This window comes from Phocoena phocoena, chromosome 8, assembly GCF_963924675.1.
Source record: "Phocoena phocoena chromosome 8, mPhoPho1.1, whole genome shotgun sequence".
NCBI classification, from domain to species: domain Eukaryota; kingdom Metazoa; phylum Chordata; class Mammalia; order Artiodactyla; family Phocoenidae; genus Phocoena; species Phocoena phocoena.
Genome location: NC_089226.1, coordinates 45,430,678 through 45,450,344, shown reverse-complemented (window position 1 = coordinate 45,450,344; position 19,667 = coordinate 45,430,678). Strand labels below are relative to the sequence as shown.

General features: G+C 41.1%; 1 protein-coding gene across 1 annotated transcript in view; it reads right to left on the bottom strand.

Annotated features, from left to right (window-relative positions):
* The window catches only part of RAB38 (RAB38, member RAS oncogene family), a 68,957-nt gene that overhangs the window by 29,030 nt on the left and 20,260 nt on the right, over positions 1 to 19,667 (bottom strand). Inside the window, exon 2 of the mRNA XM_065882964.1 lies at positions 16,360 to 16,640. Within this exon, the coding sequence (XP_065739036.1) occupies positions 16,360 to 16,640 (281 nt within the window). The remainder of the gene's footprint in view (positions 1 to 16,359; positions 16,641 to 19,667) is intronic.

Genomic DNA, 19,667 nt, shown 5'->3' with positions numbered 1-19,667 from the left:
AGAAATAACCAGGAGTAAAGAGATAATCCCCAAAACTGCCTTAAAAAATAAAACAGCATACGTACAAAGCTTTAAGAACCAGAATGGTCTGAAATGTCTAAAGCACAGTGCTAAATGCCATACTACAATGGAGCAATGCCTTCAAGGCATAGGGGAAATCATTTTCAACCTAGAATTCTATACCCATATAAACAGTTAAAATTGTGTGAGGGTTAAATACACATTCTTGAAGATATCAAGGACTCAGAAATGCCCATTCAGCTCTTCCTAAGCAGCTGCAGGAAGTTATGTTCCAGTAAAACAAGAATATAAAACTGGGACCCAGGCAGCAAGCTATCTTACTCAGGAGAATGACAAAGAAAAGTCCCAGGATTACAGCTGGGTTGGGGCTCCAGGGCAGTCAAATTGGATGAAGAAAATAGAGGACTCTGGAATGGAGGCCACCAGGACAAAAGTAGTCTTGATAGAATAAATAATATGGTGGACATTTCCCCAAAAACCCTAAGGAAGAAAGATGGCAAATTATGTGAGTGAATAATGTTTTCCTATCTCATAATACGTACTATGATTTTTGTTATAATTCAGCTACAGGAAGTGATAGAAATCTACTGGTAAAATGGGATGGGAGTTAGCAGTCAAGTAAGAAAGGTAAATCCTCATTTAGTATAGTGGGTTATCAGTGGGTATGTCTAAAAGTATCACATCAAGGAATAGCAATATTAGACTATTATGTAGACATATGGAAGTGAAAAAATAACAGGAACAGAGGGATCTGGGTTCTAATTCTGGCTCTGCCACTTGCTAACCATACGGTCTTGCATAAATTATTTAACTTCTCTAAGCCTCAGCTCCTTAATTCGTAAAATGGACATAATAACAGCACCTAGTTCACAATGGTTTGGGGAAAGTAAGTGAAATGATTCAGTAAAGCACTTAAAACAAGGCCTGGTAAGAAGAGTAAGAATGTATTTCATAAATATACATTTTTACTATTATTCATAATAGTAAGTCTCTGTGGTCTTGTATTGACAATTTTCTGATGACTAATAAAGCTAGGTAACCGCAATAGTGACATGTTCTTACTTAGATATCTTAGGATAAAGATGATATTTGTTTTTCTCTGTTTGGCTCACTTCACTTAGTATGATCATCTTTAGGTCCATCCATGTTGCTGCAAATGGCATTATTTCATTCTTTTTATGGCTGAGTGATATTCCATTGCATATATATACCACATCTTCTTTATCCATTCATCCGTTGATGGACACTTAGGTTGCTTCCATGCCTTGGCTATTGTAAATAGTACAACACTGTAAATCAACTATATTTCAATAAAAAAGTAAAAGTAAAGAGTTCAGGCTTTGAAAGCCATCAGGCCTCTGTTGCAACTACTCAACTCTGAGTAGTTGCAACTACTCAGCTCATCGGGCTTCCCTGGTGACGCAGTGGTTGAGACTCTGCCTGTTAATGCAGGGGACACGGGTTCGAGCCCTGGTCTGGGAGGATCCCACATGCCGCGGAGCAACTGGGCCCGTGAGCCACAACTACTGAGCCTGCGTGTCTGGAGCCTGTGCTCTGCAACAAGAGAGGCTGCGATAGTGAGCGGCCCGCGCACCACAATGAAGAGTGGCCCCTGCTTGCCGCAACTAGAGAAAGCCCTCGCACAGAAATGAAGACCCAACACAGCAAAAATAAATAAATTAATTAATAAACTCTACCTTAAAAAGAAAAAGTTTTAAAAAGATGAAAAGCCTTGTCCTTGCTTTTTAAGACACCCACCGATTCCTGAAGGTGGCTTCCATATGCACCTCTGCACAAACCTGTTAAAAAGGAGCTCCTCCCAGTGGTCCCCTGGGATCTTCCTTCGGGGACTCTCTTAGCCTGGGTGACTCAGATCAAATATCAAGGAAGTTGCCTCACTCTCAGGTAGAGGTAACACCTTCTCCTTCAAGTGCTCTCACAGCTCTTATAGAATCCACCAGTTGGTTTTTTTAACATCTTTATTGGAGTATAACTGCTTTACGTTGCTGTGTTAGTTGCTGTTGTATAACAAAGTGAATCAGCTATATGTATACATATATCCCCATATGCCCTCCCTCTTGCGTCTCCCTCCCACCCTCCCTATCCCACCCCTCTAGGTGGCCACAAAGCACCGAGCTGATCTCCCTGTGCTATGAGGCTGCTTCCCACTAGTTATCTATTTTACATTTGGTAGTGTATATATGTACATGCCACTCTCTCACTTCGTCCCAGCTTACCCTTCCCCCTCCCTGTGTCCTTAAGTCCATTCTCTACATCTGCGACTTTATTTCTGTCCTGTCCCTAGGTTCTTCAGTACCATTTTTTTTTTTTTTAGATTCCATATACATGTGTTAGCATACGGTATTTGTCTCTCTCTTTCTGACTTATTTCACTCTGTATGACAGACTCTAAGTCCATCCACCTCACTACAAATAACTCAATTTTGTTTCTTTTTATGACTAATATTCCATTGTATATACGTGCCACATCTTCTTTATCCGTTCATCTGTCGACAGACACTTAGGTTGCTTCCATGTCCTGGCTATTGTAAATAGTGCTGCAATGAACATTGTGGTACATGACTCTTTTTGAATTATGATTTTCTCAGGGTATATGCCCAGTAGTGGGATTGCTGGGTCATATGGCGAATCCACCAGTTTTAATGGAACTTCCTACTGTATTGTAATTATTCATTTTTATGGGTTTTCTTCCAGGAGACTGAGAACTTCTTAATGAGAAGAAACTGTGCCCTTTATCGCCAGTGCCTCAGTGCTTAGCAAAGTGCCTACCTGAATACACAGTAGGTATTCAAGGAATACACCAGGAATGAATAAATGAATGAATGAGTGAGCGAGTGAACAAAGTCTAACACAATGCATCTTAACCAGCGTGCACATCAAAATCACCAAAGGACTGTTTTGCAAAAACATACGATCTATGCCCCTCCAGACATCTCCGAGAGTAGGGCCGAGGCATCTGCAGTGCATTGTAAGAAGCTCCTCAGGTGTTCCTGATGTACAGCTCTGTTCAAGAATCACGTCATTGTATAGAGTTCTAGACCAGATCGGAAGTTTAGGCCTCATTTCTGCAATGAAAATCATTGAAAAGCCTCTCTGGAACTCTGTTTATTAGTTTTAAAAAAGGACAAATATGATATTGTGCACAGCTCAAATGACAGTAGCTGAAACAAGAGGTGCGCGTAAAACAAGATGATGAGGATTCAATGAGGAGGAAACCACTAACTTCCGGTTCTCGGGTGTGAAGGAGGAATGTGCTGGCTAATAAAATCTACAGGCTGATGACAGACTCTTGCAGCATGCTATGTGGAATCACCACGCAAAGAATCCTGCAGTTCCCAGTTTGGGCCCAAGGCACTAAGGGGGACTGCTTCCCTCATCTTCATTTTTCTTCTCTACTTCCCGCTTCACACTGTGGGGCACTGTAATCTCCCTGCCGTGCAAAGTGTCTAGAGAGCTTTCTGGATAAAAGGAGTTACATAATGTGGAGTCCTCCTGGGAAATACAGCCGTAAATTAAGTTTTCTGCTTCTTCACAGTTCTCTAAGGACAGAAATACTCCACAAGGGGCAGGGAAAAGTATAATACGGTAAAGGGATCTTCTGAATAAGTGCTTGAAAAGCAGTGCTGCAAACCATTCTGTTCCATCCAATAAACACTGATCACGTGATCACCCACCATGTACAAGCCAACGTGCTGGTGGGTAACCAGGAGGATTTCACAGTGCAGTGCAGGGACCAGGTCCATAAAGAAAGAAGTTTAACATATGTGGCAAGAGATAGGAGAGACTACCTGAGAGCCAGTAACAGATGATGCTTGAGCCTAGTTCTGAAGGAAGAGTGAAAGACAGGTGAATAAGTGTAGGAAGCATGTTCCAGGAAGGGGGAATTCCGAGATGTGAACTTGATGCAGTTTGGTATCACTAGGTGATGAATGGAGGGACAAAGTAGCCAGGGATAGACCTGGAGAGACAGAGAAGAGCCTCACTATGGGGGTTTCTGTGCTCAGGAACTTGGGGTTTCTGAAGGATGAGTAACCTGTTTCTATGGGTATATGGCTTGGATGTCTGGGTGGATGTAAGTTCTCCTAACCAGATGATCTGATTTGCAGAAGAGCTAATAAATTCAGTTTCCAACATATTGGATTTGAAGTTATCTAGGTGAGATCCAGGGAGAGATCCAGAGGGACATGGAAGTCTGAAGTTTGGGAAGGAAGACACGGCTGCAGGTAGAGATCCAGGAAGAAATCTGACTCCAGAAGAAGAGTCTGATTGTATTTAATCATTCCCTGAGACTGGGAATGGGAACTGTGGTCTACTAGTGAAGACCAGAGACCATATTCCATCATGATCTGAACTCCACTGCACCCAGGCAATATTTTCATTCCCAAACGCACCAGGATTCTACTTGCTTTTTCCATCCTCCTTCACCTACACTTTTCCATACAGCTCACCTCTGCTGCAGGTTAAGTTCAAGATAGGATAGAACCTCAGAAGCATCCTCCCGTCTTTGAAATTCTGAAAGATAGGCCTTTTTTCCTTAAAAGGTTTTTACAGAAATAATTATGATGGGGAGCTAGAACAGGATTTTTTAAAAGTGCAAACATGGGGGCTTCCCTGGTGGCGCAGTGGTTGAGACTCTGCCTGCCAATGCAGGGGACACGGGTTCGAGCCCTGGTCTGGGAAGATCCCACATGCCGCGGAGCAACTAGGCCCGTGAGCCACAACTACTGAGCCTGCGCGTCTGGAGCCTGTGCTCCACAACAAGAGAGGCCGCGATAGTGAGAGGCCCGCGCACCGTGATGAAGAGCGGCCCCTGCTCGCTACAACTAGAGAAAGCCCTCGCACAGAAATGAAGACCCAACACAGCCAAAAAGAAAATAAAAGAAAAAAAAAAGTGCAAACATGGAAATCTTACAAAGATTTCAGACTCTCCCTACCTCTAATTTTGGCTCCCTTTCTTAGACGCACCAGGAAACTCATCAAGTCCTTCTGAACTCTTCTTCTGTCCTTCAGAATAGAGCTTATACCGCCCTCCCTTCAGTCTCCAATTTCCTCTAACTAGGCCCATCAATTTTTCTGCTTTTGGTTCCTGTTTCCAGACCATGCAGAAGAGCAACACACTCCCAGGGGCAACATCTCTCATCACACACAGTGATCCTCAAAGGGGATCGGTGGACAGCAATGTACCATCGACAGAGGCATTTTGCAAAAATCTGAGGAGAAAAGGCTCCCTGGTCCCTTCATCCTGGTTCTGACACTCTACCCCAACAAAGAATTCCTGCTCTAGCTGAATAGAACTTTTTCCCCAGGAATCCCCTAATTCGAACACATTTTTCTAAAGATACCATTAGAGAGGAATTGAGCAATTGAAGGCACATGGGCTGGCTTTAGAACAGGGTCCATGCTTCAGTGGGCAGGATTGTCTGGGAAGCCCCTGAAACTGAGAGCAATTTTTGCATGCATGTATATTTTCTTTAGAAAGACCAGTCATTTACTGCATACTAATCTTCCAGGCATTTCACGCTTATTAGCACTGATTCTTATAACTACCCCATAAAGTATTATCTCCACTTTTCACATGAGAAATGGAAGTTCAGCATGATTAAGGGTTTGGCCCAAAGCCACATAGCTTTGGGTCTGAGGCAAGAGCCTGACCCCTATCTACATGGCATCCAAGCCCACACTCGCCATACTCTGCCAAAGTGCCCGTCCGTGCTTCTCAGGGCCCTTTCTCAGGTTCAGAAATCCATGGTGATCCTAGAGCCTGGGTCCAGCTGAGGACAGCGTTGTTTTTCTGGGACCAGAAAGACACAATCACTCAGAGTGACTCACACCCTGCCTCATCTCTCTAAGCAATGCCCATCCATTAGAAGAGAGGGTTGAGCCACATCATGTAAGGCGGCCCAACAGTTAGCTATCTAACTGGTGCCCCAGACATGTAGGTGGGAGAGAGGAAGTCCCTTAAGGAAATCTGTAGGGGCTATATGGTGTGAGTAGGAAGAGAACAAAGATGTGGAAAATCTGGAATTTCCTAAGGCGAAGACCATAGAAGGATCTAGACAGAAGGAACTGCATGTGAAAAGGCATGGAGATGAGTACTGGAAATGCTAAAATTCAGAGATTAAGGTATTAGGTGGGTGGGGAACAGAGAAGGCAAAACTCTGCCTTGTATCAAACCATGTCCCTTAGCATCAAACCCTCGGGCAGAGAATCCTTAATAGACTAGAGAAGCCTGAACCCAAAGACTCAACAGTTTCCTTTTTATTATTTGTTTATATCTTTATTTATAATTTTATCTCTGTCATTGTAAAAGCAATATAATCAAATTTTAAAAAAATGGAAACCAGAAACATGAAAATAAAATCACCCAGAATCCCACAATCTAACAACAGTCATCATTTGGCAAGAATTAACTCCTAACTTTTTTCATACAATTGCATACTTGGTAAACATACAAAACTCAAAAGACCACCCTACTTGATTTTTCTTAAAACTGCCAACTAACTAACAGGAACTTTTATTCAGGTAGTGCCTTTTCCTTAGACGATTTAGAAAATTCTAACATAAAGCATGACATCTGGGGTTTCGCAGCCTCAGTACTATTGACATCTTGGGCCAAATCATTCTTTGGAGGGGTGGGAGTTGGGAGGCTGTGTGCTGTGCACACAGGATGTTTAGCACCATCCCTGGCTTCTACCCACTTGATGTGAGTAGCACCCTCCTCTCCCTGATCAGTTATGACAACCAAAAATAGTTCTAGATCACCCCTGTTAAGAAGCACAATTAAATAATACTAAAAACAATCATTTAACAAAAATATGTCTGTGCCTTATTGGACCCGGTCTTTTCTGGAGGAGGGATGAGCTCTGTCTTGATCCTGTCTCTAAACAAAGGTTCCTTGTAGGCTTGTTCTCGTGAATCTCTGTGAGGTAGAAGATATTCGGAAAGTAAGGTGTCTCATCTTTGAGCCCACCGATGATTAATTACTAAAGACTCCCTACTGCTAAATCCAGGGGTGTTTCTCCCTTTCCTGTCTCACACCCAGAGCTGGATGTGTTTGGACAAAACAATATGAACAAAGAATGGCAACTGCCTCTGCCTTGTACAGTCCATACAAAGGGAATATCAGGACAAAAGCACAGAGATGAGGGAAAGGCAAGTGGCTGGCAATGTACATGCGAGAAAAGGCCCCTTCATTATTCAGTCCCTTCAATACTTCCAGGTGAATTGCTCTACTTTGTTACATTTCCTGGAAGACCTATTTACATGTCTCTATATGTGTCATTAGACTTTAAACTTTGAGACCGGGCTACATTTTACCTTATCTATCTTATCTGTCTATCTCAATCCCTGGTCAACCGTTTATCATAAATAGTTATTGTATAATTAGGCCAGATTGGAAAAGGCTATACGATAGTGCAGTGTGGTGATTGGGTGTACTCTGAGCACATCTGCCTTGAAATCCCAACTTTACCACCTACCAACTATGAGATCTTTAGTTAGTCATTTATGTTCTCCAGTTTAAACTTTAATCCCCTCATCTGTAAAACAGGACTAATAAAAGTACTTACAAGACTGTTTCAAGGATGAGCTATTGCATGTAAAGCCACAAGCACAAAAGAGAAGCTAATGCTATTGTAAGGCATCAGTGGCAAACTTTAATGAGTAGATGGCCAGATCGGATGGTAAAGAGTCCAGGCTTTGAAAGCCATTGGGCCTCTGCTGCAACTACTCAACTCTGTAGATGTAATGGAAAAGCACCCATAGATAACATGTGCACCAATGAGCATGGCTGTGTTCTGATAACACTTTATGAAATAAGGGCAGGCCACATTTGGTCCACAGGTAATAGCTTGCTAACTCCTGTTTTCAGGTGCCTAAATTTGTTTTGTTTTGTTTTTTTAAACATCTCTATTGGAGTATAATTGCTTTACAATGGTGTGTTAGTGTCTGCTGTATAACAAAGTGAATCAGTTATACATATACATATGTCCCCATATCTCCTCCCTCTTGCATCTCCCTCCCACCCTCCCTATCCCACCCCTCTAGGTGGTCACAAAGCACCAAGCCGATCTCCCCGTGCTATGCAGCTGCTTCCCACTAGGTATCTATTTTACAATTCGTAGCGTATATATGTCAACGCTACTCTCTCACTTTGTCCCAGCTTACCCTTCCTCCTCCCTGTGTCCTCAAGTCCATTCTCTACATCTGTGTCTTTATTCCTGTCCTACCCCTAGGTTCATCAGTACCATTTTTTTTTTAGATTCCATATGTGTCACCATATGGTATTTGTTTTTCCTCTCTCTGACTTGCTTCATTCTGTATGACAGATTCTAGGTCCATCTACCTCACTACAAATAGTTCAATTTCGTTTCTTTCTATGGCTGAGTAATATTCCATTGTATATATGTGCCACATTTTCTTTATCCATTCATCTGTTGATGGACACTTAGGTAGCTTCCATGTCCTGGCTACTGTAAATAGAGCTGCAATGAACATTGTGGTGCATGTCTCCTTTTGAATTATGGTTTTCTCTGGGTATATGCCCAGTAGTGGGATTGCTGGGTCATATGGTAGTTCTATTTTTAGTTTTTTAAGGAACCTCCATACTGTTCTCCATAGTGACTGTATCAATTTACATTCTTATGTGTCTAAATCTGAATCAAGAAGTAGAGCTTACAGAAGATTCTTGAACTAGACTGTAATGAAATCAAAGTGATTCCTTGGGTAGGTTGAGTTTTTAGCACCATGCTGTACAGACTACCACGAGCGAGGTCTGGAGACTATTTAAAATTGTCTAAGCACGAAACAGGAAGGACCTGCGCTGTAGGTAATGAAAATGTGAACCACGCAGGCGAGGATGACAAATGCAACTCCTGCCTCCTGCACACCAAGCTGTGGTTATAGCCTCTGAGGGTCTCTTTCTATTTTCCTACAATGTCTTAGTCATAATTGGATCTCATATTATTTAGCAAAGTATTAGCATAGCCCTAGAAAACCTCTGGAGAACCAATTAGCTAAAGATAAAAATTAAAAGGTTATTCTTAATTTATACTGATTCCTAAGCAGGTGAGTTGCTTGAATTTGAGACTCTTGAACTTAAGCTACTCTCAATTTCAAGAAATGATTCCATTTTTCATGCAGGGCATTAAGAATCTGTCAAAAACGATGATTCAAACAATTGTACTAACACTAGTGGTCATTATATGAAACGATCATGACTATTAACCATTGCCATCATTTCCTTTAACGATACCTTCTAACTTTGCTCTGGTTTTGCAATTTCAGATTGGGCCCTTCCTTTTACGTTCCTAAGTACAACTAGCTCTAAACAGATCGGCTAAAAAAATAAGGTTAAATGTGCTGTGTCCCAGTTAAGTCAGGGGAGGCACATCCTACAACCCCATCTAAAGTCTTTGGAGATGGATGCCTAAAACGTGGCCTATCTACTTCCCTTAGGGAATTCTGGCATTTTAAGAGGAACAGGCACCTAACAGTATGCTCTGAATCCAGAAAAGGCTTAATACACATTGTTCACAGCACAGACCTGAATAGTCATTCAATACAAGTTGTGTTGAATCAATGAATGCACCAGTGACTATTAAGAATTTTTTCATGGATTGACATTTAAAAATTGGGAATAACCAGAAATGGCCTACTACCCAACTTAAAAATTTTTTTTAAATGATTTAAAAAGGACTTAGAATAACTGTCTACCCATACTCAAGTGCAATTATCTATGCATTCCCAGTTTGTATAAATGCATTATATATATCTTCTAAAAGCTTATAAGAAGAAATGATGTGTGATCCTACCTTTCAAGCAGCTTATAGAAAACTAGCTACTTAACTGCTGCATATTTTAGCTTTCTTAGCTATTTAAAACTAATAATAATAATGGGAAAAGCTCACTAAACAATGGAAGACAGAAAACTTGCCCTTTAAAAGATAATTCTAGGTCAGTATTTCCTAAGCGTGTTCTATTAGTTTGTTAAGTGTTCTATGTGGCCAAAAACATTTACAAACTGCTGCATGGTTTAGTCCCCTTTTGGAGGAGATGGTGAAAAAAACTATTATATGTATGACACACCATCATTTTAGAGATACACACTGACTAGAGGACCTACCTTGATTCTGAAATGTTAACGTAGGAAGGAACAAAAAGCATAAGTTAGAATCAAAGAAATAAGGTAGTAACTCTATGGCTTTAGGGAAATCCCCTAAGTCTCAACTTGTTTTTAAATGGTAACAATAATAATAACCTATTCTATAGGATCATGCTAAGGACTGAATGAGTTCATACACGTAAAAATCTGTACACAAAGTTAACGTACAGCAAACAGCAAGAAACATATCCATTTTTATTACTGGAGATTCAGAATGTACATAGGATATCAAAGGCCTGAGAAGTCCTACAGCAAGGGGGACAGTGAAGCTGGATTTCTTTTGTTTGTTTGTTTGTTTTTGCGGTACATGGGCCTCTCACTGCTGCGGCCTCTCCCTTTGCGGAGCACAGGCTCCGGACGCGCAGGCTCAGCGGCCATGGCTCACGGGCACAGCCGCTCCGCGGCATGTGGGATCTTCCCGGACCGGGGCACGAACCCGCGTCCCCTGCATCGGCAGGCGGACTCTCAACCACTGCGCCACCAGGGAAGCCCGAAGCTGGATTTCTTAAATGTATTTGACCATGTATATTAATCCAGATTCTCAGTCACAAGATTCAGAAGTCGATGCTGGCTAAACATGAAATCATTTATTCAAGGGATGTTGGGTAGCTTGCAGAATTACTCAGTAGGCTACAGAAACAGTAGTCTAGAGAAACCAGATCGAGCCTAAGCTTCCAGAAACTCAGATCCTACATAGAACAGGCGTGATGAGGACACTGCTGCCAGCTACCACTGAGCACTAGGTCCTGTAATCTGCAAAGCTCCAAGGAATTCAACTTGAATGCAACTGTTCCTGGGGCCAGCAGTGATCCTGTTTCTGTGTCAAGTATAGGACTCAGCAAACTCCACTATCTCCCAAGGATGGAGGTCTTTTCTGCCACCGTCCTCCCCAGAAAAAAAATGGGTTCTGCATGGCACCCTCTTCCTCTAGTTGCTCACTTCTGAATCAGTATGATCTGTGGAATCTAGGTCATATGCCTGTGCCCTAGCTGCAAATAAAGCAGAGGAAGAAAGTTTTATGGACTCTTCCTGGGGAGGGGAGCCTCCCATGACTAGAAGTTCCCCAAAGGTAGCAAATGTGTTTAACAGTTACTGGAAACCCAAAACACATGACAAATGTCCACTACACTGTGAAACACCTACTCCTCCGTCTAAAAACTATAACTTCTTACAGAGAACACTAGTGGGTATATTCCTTCCCTTAGCAGGACACACATCAACATCTTTCTTTTTAGCTCCAGGGAAGAGACTAAACTTCAATAGAGTTTAATGTTAGAAAGTGTCTTCTAGGGCACCCATTGATCTTAGAACATTCTGAGATAGAGGGTGGGCCTAAAAGTCACTATAAACAGGGTAGAAACAGACAAGGAAATCTGCCTGGAGTAGGGCATGAGGTGGAGGCTGCATGGCTAGAGGGCACTGCAGTTCTCTCTGTGATTGCTGTTCTCATCACCGCTTGGGTAGATCCTACTTGCCCCATTACTTCCCATCTACACTGGCATTTTCCTGGTGTCCTGTTTCTGAACACAACCACATGGGAACCCTACAGCATAAGAACAGGATGGAGCAGCCTGGGAAGGGCTGAGATACAGAAACAGACCCTTCTTCCTCTGAGTGCATGTATTGTGTGCACCAGAGCCAGGTACAGATGGGGACACCCGGACCGGCAGATGGGCTGTGGGGACAGGTGACAGAGATAATGTGGTATGTGTGTGTGGTGGGATCAGACGTAACACATCAGGGACCCCACATACATTCTGTCACTTAATCTCACAACAACTCTAAAAGGTAGTTGGATGTGGCCACAGAGTGAATCCAAAGGAAGTAGCTGGTGGAGATTCAGGCAATGGGCACCAAGAGAGCACCAGGTAAATGGGTCAGAATGTCTCGGGGCCCCATCAGCCATTGAGATGGACCCGAAAGACAGGATTCTCAATCTTGGGAATGCACCAACAAGGGCAGACCAGGGCTCTCATTCTAAATAGACAAATCTGCCAAAACATATTATAAAGACTGAGCTTGGGTACAGGAATGCATAAAAGAGCCATTATTAGAGTTAAATATGATGTGGACAGTGAGATAGACGTATCAGAGCTCCTGATCTATAGGCTGACCATGTAAATTAACTTACAGACCAGAAATGGGGGGGTTATTAATAAGTATGCTAGGACCACAGGCATAAACAAGGAATGTTCCATAAAATGGGACATACGATCACCCCAGTTATATATTTCCTGGCCCTAGTGAATCCCCAGGCAGAATTCAACTAAACACGGCTAAGAAAAGGAAAGAATGCAAAGGTTGAAAACTAAAGAAAACCTGACTTAAGAGAGACTCTTTTTCTTTTCTTTCCTTTGGTTTTTAATATTTGAAGAGATGATGTGAAAAATCAGAGATGCTAGCATACATTTATTTTTTATTTTTTCTCTCTTAATTCACAGCTAGAGGTTACCACGATTATTCCAGCAACAGCACAGGCAGGAAAATTCTTGTGGAAAGTTTCTTTAGAAGATTGAAGAGCAAGAGGGTGAATTTCCCTTGGCAGTGGGGTCAGCAGCAAGAAGGAGGCTGGTCTCAGTGACAAACTCCTTCAACATCCTGCTAGTTTCAGCTTCAGGTATGGCCAAGCTGATATACCCACAGGGTTTCTCCAGGATGTGGCCATGAGGACAAAGCCAGACGTTGTGGACTTTGGCTCATTAGAAGTTTTGGAAACGTAAAAAAAAGGAAATCAGATGTTTATCACCAGACTGACTATGATGTCACTCAAGAGGACTTTCGTTGTTAGGAGATTCACTTTCTAAGAGAAAGATCTTATGGGAAATGTTCCCTGATCCCAAAGGTAACCAACAAATGAATTGGTAGCTGTCTCCGAATGCTGCCATCTTAGCTTCAGGCAGACGGTTTGATCTGGGCCTCTGTTTTGTACATGCTGAAATACTATCCTTGGAAAGTAAGTAGAGCTTTATCAGAGATCTTTTTTCAAAAAAGACTTTTTGAACCATTTGACACTCCAGCTTGTCAACGCTGCCGTATTGTTCCTGCGTGTCTAGGTGTCAACTTTGAATACTAACTTGGCACTGGGAAGCCATTTTCATTATTAAGACATTCAGAAGGACAATTTCAACAGCAGTATGTTTGGAGGAAAGAGAAATGTGGGTTCTACCTTTCACAATGAGGCCTTGTACCCTCTTGGTCATATTAGCAGTTCAGTGCCTTGTGAAATTCCCTCCACCCTCTCTCCATACAAAGCTTCTCTTCAAAGTTTACACTTGCAGGGATTTAGAGGATTAGAAATCCAGTATTTAAGTACTTGGCGGGTCAGCCAGGCCTTAAGTTAATGACCATCATGCCCTTAAGCAGAGTTTGACACTGTAATTGTTGTGCAAGGAATGTCAGAGTGAGGTGAAAGAAAATGTCCAGAACGTCCTTTGCCCCACAAGCAATTTCAACCCTCCCCACAAATTTATAGGTGTCTTCCTTCCTTTTATTTTCCTGTTAGCATTTACTGGTTATCCATCCGCCAACCCCTTCCCACCCCCCGCCCCAAGATTTTACTTATGTTTTGTTGTTACTGTTATACATGAAGTCAGGATTCTGTCTGTTTTGTAAGTTTCTCTATTCCCAGTGCCTGGTACATAACAGGTGTTCCATTACATTTGTTGAATGAATGAACAAATGAATGATGGAAGACTCCCCTCCTCATATAAATATGAGTCATTCAATGGATGGACCTAGAGATTGTCATACCGAGTGAAGTAAGTCAGACAGAGAAAGACAAATGTCATACAATATTGGTTATAGGCGGAATCTAAAAAAAATGGTACAAATGAACCTGTTTACAAAGCAGAAATAGAATCACAGATGTAGAAAACAAACTTATGGTTACCAAGGGGGAAGGGAGGGGATAAATTGGGAGATTGGGATTGACATATACACACTATATATACTATTTATATACTATATATAAAATAGATAACTAATAAGAACCTACTATATAGCACAGAGAATTCTATTCAGTACTCAGTAATGACCTATATAGGAATAGAACCTAACAAAGAGTGGATATATGTATAACTGATTCACTTTGCGGTACAGCAGAAACTAATACAACATTGTAAATCAACTAAACTCCAAGAAAAATTAAAAAAAAAAAAAAAGAGTCATTCAATACCGACTGCCCTCCAGATGTAAGATAACCAATTAAGAAAAGGAGTTCTCCAAAATTCTACTCTTTTACCCCTGTGCCTGGAGGCTTCAAAGTATGGGGCTAAGGAATAGGTGAATGGATGAATTCACCCACATTTTGGAATATTTTAAAAAGCCGGACTAACATCTAAGAATCAGTCTATTAAAAATGTAATATTTCTTAAATTTCTATAAGTTAATCATATCTGCGAATGTTGCTTGACCAATCTCTCTTTACAACAATAAATTCTTCAAACAAACAAACCAAAAAGGTTCAACGAGAGCCAAGAAGTAGAAAATGACAGATACTGTGTCCTGAATCAAAGGGGAAAAAAATCCTAAAAAAACAGGGGAAACAAAGGATTTTAAAAGGAAAGAAGGGGAAAAACATACAAGCACACTGGGGCCTCAAGAAGGAAAACAAGGCACGGAGAAGTAAAAATTTCTAAACATAAGGCCAATTTAGAGACAGCACTGAGAGAAGGCAGGCACTGAGACTCTCCATGAAACAGCTGAAACAAAGGAACATCCCAACTATGACAAAATAAAGAGGGACCACCACCTTTTCCTCCTTCTCCATCACCTCCCACCCCAAGTGGCTGCTTACTCCTGCTGGTGTTTACACTTTAGTGATATTCTCATATCAGGTTTTTCTTTGTAATCTCTAAAGCCATTACCTTAATTCAAGGCTTTGTCATTTTCCCGTAAGAATACAATAACTACCATGTGGCTCTGTCTCCAGGTTTAATTGCCTCCAATCTACCTTTCCAGAGTCCCCAGGGCAAATCTGCCCATTCTACCCTCTGTAAAACCAGTCAGAGGCTCCTCCCCAGCCTATCTGAATGATGTCCATGCAAGCTATATTTTCCAACCATTCTCTGGTGATGCACACAGACGTTCACAACAAGGCCTAAGTGTGAATTTCCATAAGTGCAGAGACAGTGCCTATCTTATTCACAGCTGAATCCCAGACAACGAGCGCAGTGCCTGTGCTCCACAAGTATTCAATATGTGTGTTCCACAAATAAATAAAAATGGAAAAATCGTGATATAAAGCTATGCAGAATGCAATCTTAATAATGTAAAATGTGCATATATATTTATATGTGCACAGAAAATCTCAGAAAAATGTAGTAAACCATTTACTTTTAATTCGTGCTTTTTAAAAATCTTTTCCAAATGTATGATGATACTATTTTTCTCTCTGACACTGAGATACAAAAATATAAACAGAGACAAAAGGGAGTAGAGCAAAAATAGTGCCCCCGACACGTCAGATAACAGCGTGGGGCCTAATGGGAAGTGTAAGACCCCTCACCATGCCACACTGGATTCTGCATCTTCCAGCCCTGAGGCTGCCCCACTTCCTGCTACTCCTCTACCACCCGGGAGAGCGAACAGTACCAAGCCACACTATGCTCTTCACATTGGTATTTGCCATGTACTCTCTCACCCCACTCTTCCAGTATTGCCAGCGTGCTAGTTCTGTGTTCTTGCCATCTTTTCATTTCTAGGGCCAAGCACAATCCCCAGCAGACAGAAGAACGTAAGTGCTGCTGGGGTAAACTAATTCGTACTTGAATGAAGCAGTGACACTGAATGTGAGGCCCTTTTCTTTCATTGACTCTAGAACCACACTCACCTAACAGGGTTGCTGTGAGGACTAAATGAGAAAATGCACAAAAAGCATGCCTGACGCAAAATAAGCCCTCAATAAAGGAACACGGTTATTAAACATTATCAGTGTGATCACACACAAGTTGCTTTGCCGTCTTAGCCACAGTCATCTTAAATGGTGGATCATAGTTCCACTCATCCCCTTGAAATGAGAAAGAGCTTAAAGCAGTTTGGGAACTATAAATCGCTAAACGAACACACACTATTAACATGATGATAAGGACGACGATTATATGCCATTTTCTTTGTGAATCTTGCCTACAATAAGCTTATCCTTTAAGGTCACATTACCTTTGCTGATGTTTCAAACCATCCTACGAAACCATGCTCCTTGCAGAACTGGTCCATCTTGAGGCCATTGTTCATGAGCACATCTTTCCCCTGGTCACATTTGTTGGCCAACAAAACCACTGACACTGGTTTGCCATTAGGGAGGCTTAACTTTGAGTCCAAATCATTTTTCCACTTTGTCACTGCTTCAAATGTAGCTGGCCTGGTGACATCGAAGACAATAAATGCACCCATAGCTTCTCGGTAATAGACCCTCGTCATGTTTCCAAATCTTTCTTGACCTATCACCAAAAAGAAACAGAAATCAAAAACACGTTACAGTTGTAAACTGAATCATACATGGGAACCTAATAAGACCTCATATGAGCAGACCACTCAGGAAAGTGCTTCATTGTTTATCTCTAAAGAATGCACTAAATATGAAGTCAGGCAGCTCTGTTGTTGATCTTTGAGTCCTGAGGGGATTCATTCATTTAATAAGTATTTATTGAAATGTCTGTGTACCATGTAACAGTCCAGAACTCTGCTAATACAGCATCCCACTAGCCGCATGTGGCTACTTCAGTTTAAATTAATTAAAACTAAATAAAATTTAAAATTCAGTTCCTCAGTCACACTAGCTAGCTGCATTTCAAGTGTTCAATAACCACATGTGGTTAGTGGCTACAGTATTAGACACCCCAAGAGAGAACATTTCCATTATCATAGAATGTTCTATTGGACAACATTGTTCTAAATACTTGGGATACAATGATTAAAACATGAAAATCCCTACCATGATGGAGCTTACATTTTAGTGGGACGATAGATTGGTATGTTACAAAGGCATCCACAGTCAACGTTAATCAAGGATAACAGTAATAGCTAGCACTTATTGTATGTTCACTAACCATCAGTGATGTGATTCCCATAAATAATCACTAAGGTACAATTATTAGGCCCATTTTAAAGTGACAAAATTGAGACCAATATGGCTAAGTAACTTGTTCAATTTATACAGATGGTAAGCTTAAGAAGTTACAATTCAAATCTGAGCTTTTTGAATCCAGAGCCCATAGTCATTTACCAACATTGCATACTCTTAACCACAGAGCCATAGTCTTATAATACTATCTCTCCCCAAAGTTTATATAGCAGGAGTGTCCCATTCAACTCAACTGAACAGATAACAGATATTTACACATCAATGCCAGTCTCTGAGCTACATGCTAGGATTACAACAGTGAACTTGAGGGCCTATACCCTTAACTAGTCTACAGTCTATGGGATAAGGAAAGCACTCTGACATAGAAATAAACAAACAAAGAAATAAATAAATGGATTAGTCTTAGACCAAAGCTAGAATCAGTTTCGCTCTGATTCTTAATTTTCTAAATGAATATTGACAAATTTCTTAAACACACTAAGTTTAGCTTTCCTCCTCTGCAAAATGGCAGTAATAATATGCACCTCACAGGGTTGTTATGTGGATGAACTAAATTAACCCATGTGAAACATCCAGCACAGTCCCTTACAACTCGTTGGTACTTGAGTTTTCCCTCCCTTTCTTCAGCATGTTAAAAATTATGAAAGACAATATGACAAAGGTAGTGAAATCAGAGTTCTAGACCAGAGTTTATGAAAGAAAATTACAGGAATTTGAGCTGGTCAACCAAAATGAACAAAATCCTATTTGCTTATAAGTCTATCCACTAAGAGTTGCTGAAGACAGGAGCTGTTGAAGACTGGGTTTATATTTTCTGAACCCAAAACTCCCGAAGTGCACGACCAAGGTTTTTTAATTCTGATTTGGGAATTTCTTTGTGTTCAGAGTCTTATGAAGTTTTAGAAATTAAAACAAAGTTAAATATGTATTGAATAAGTCAACTTATCTTAAAAAATAAAATGCTGAAACTGGCATGTATCTAAGAACATATAGGTCAACAAACCTTTAAGAACACTTTACACTTAAGTTTGTGTTCACGGGTTCGTGACGGTGAGTTTTAATTCAAGTTATCAAATTCTTTTGTAGGTCATGTTCACACTGGCGTTAGCATTGTGGATTGTAAGAGAAACGGATCCGTAAGCACTTAATGAAAATGCATGAAGGTCAAGGCTTCCTATCCTAGTGCGTGAGCCTGTGTGCTCAAGCATGTATCACTGGAAAGAAGAACACTTTGTCAGGGCCAGCTCATGTCCATCCGAAAATATTTCTTACATGGGTTATACTAGCATTTAAAAAAATTTCCCACAGTCATCTAGTCAATGAAAGAAAGTGGTATAATACTCCTCATATGACACAAAACCCACAGATGAACTTTCATTTTTTCCAATGAGTTCTTAATTTCATTGTTTTCCTTTTTTTTAGTTCCTTATGCATACAGTGATTTCCTTTGATACTGATCAGGGTGGCCATGACATTTCAGGAGGACAGGGGAAAAAGGCCCTCTGTTATCATTCAGAACTCTGAAGGCCTCTAGGCTTTTTAAGGATGTCTTATGATCCCTTTCAGGGAACTAATCAGATGAAGGGCAAAGTCATGGGTTATTCAATAATCTGCTTGTCCAGGGGCTTTCATAGTAGAGTAAGGCAGCCCTCAAGAAGAAAGATTTTATATTTCAAATATACGGCAAAAGGTCCTTTTTAAGACTATGCAAAAAAGCACACTATAGGCTTATACCTTCATAGGGATTGTGTGCGTGTGTGTGAGTTTGTGAGGGTATGTGTGTCAGATCAGAAACAGGAAGAAAAAAGTTTGTTTCTAGAAAGAAAAGACCTTTGCATATTGAGGTCACTGGGCCAGGAGACTTGGAAAGTTTGTATTTTTGGCATTCCAGCAAGAGGTCACATTCAGCCCAGGGCCTTTCCAGCACTCATTTTATCCTGCCTTTGTCAGCTGATAGCCCTGTCTGCTGTTTCTTAAGAAAAGAACGACAACCATGTGACTCTTCATGAGTGCCTACATATGGACAAAGTACAGACCTGATGAAACTATCATAGGTGATTTACGTTAAGAAAGAAAAAGACTGTAGTTCAAAAAAATGCCATTGGAGTTAAATCACTGATTCGACACACATTTACTGAATAATACGATCCAGGTTCTGTGCTTTGTGCTGCAGTTACAGAATTTTTGTCCTTGAGGAACTTCTAAACTAAGAAGTGTTATACTGGATGCATGGACCAAAAATGATCCAGGTCACCATGTAAGTCCCCATTTCTTGTAGTCTCTAAGTACACACTCCATAGCCATGCAGATACGGCTCGTGATTCAGTTCTCAGCCTCAAGGGATATTAAACGACAGAGCAATCAACTGCCTCACAAACGTTAG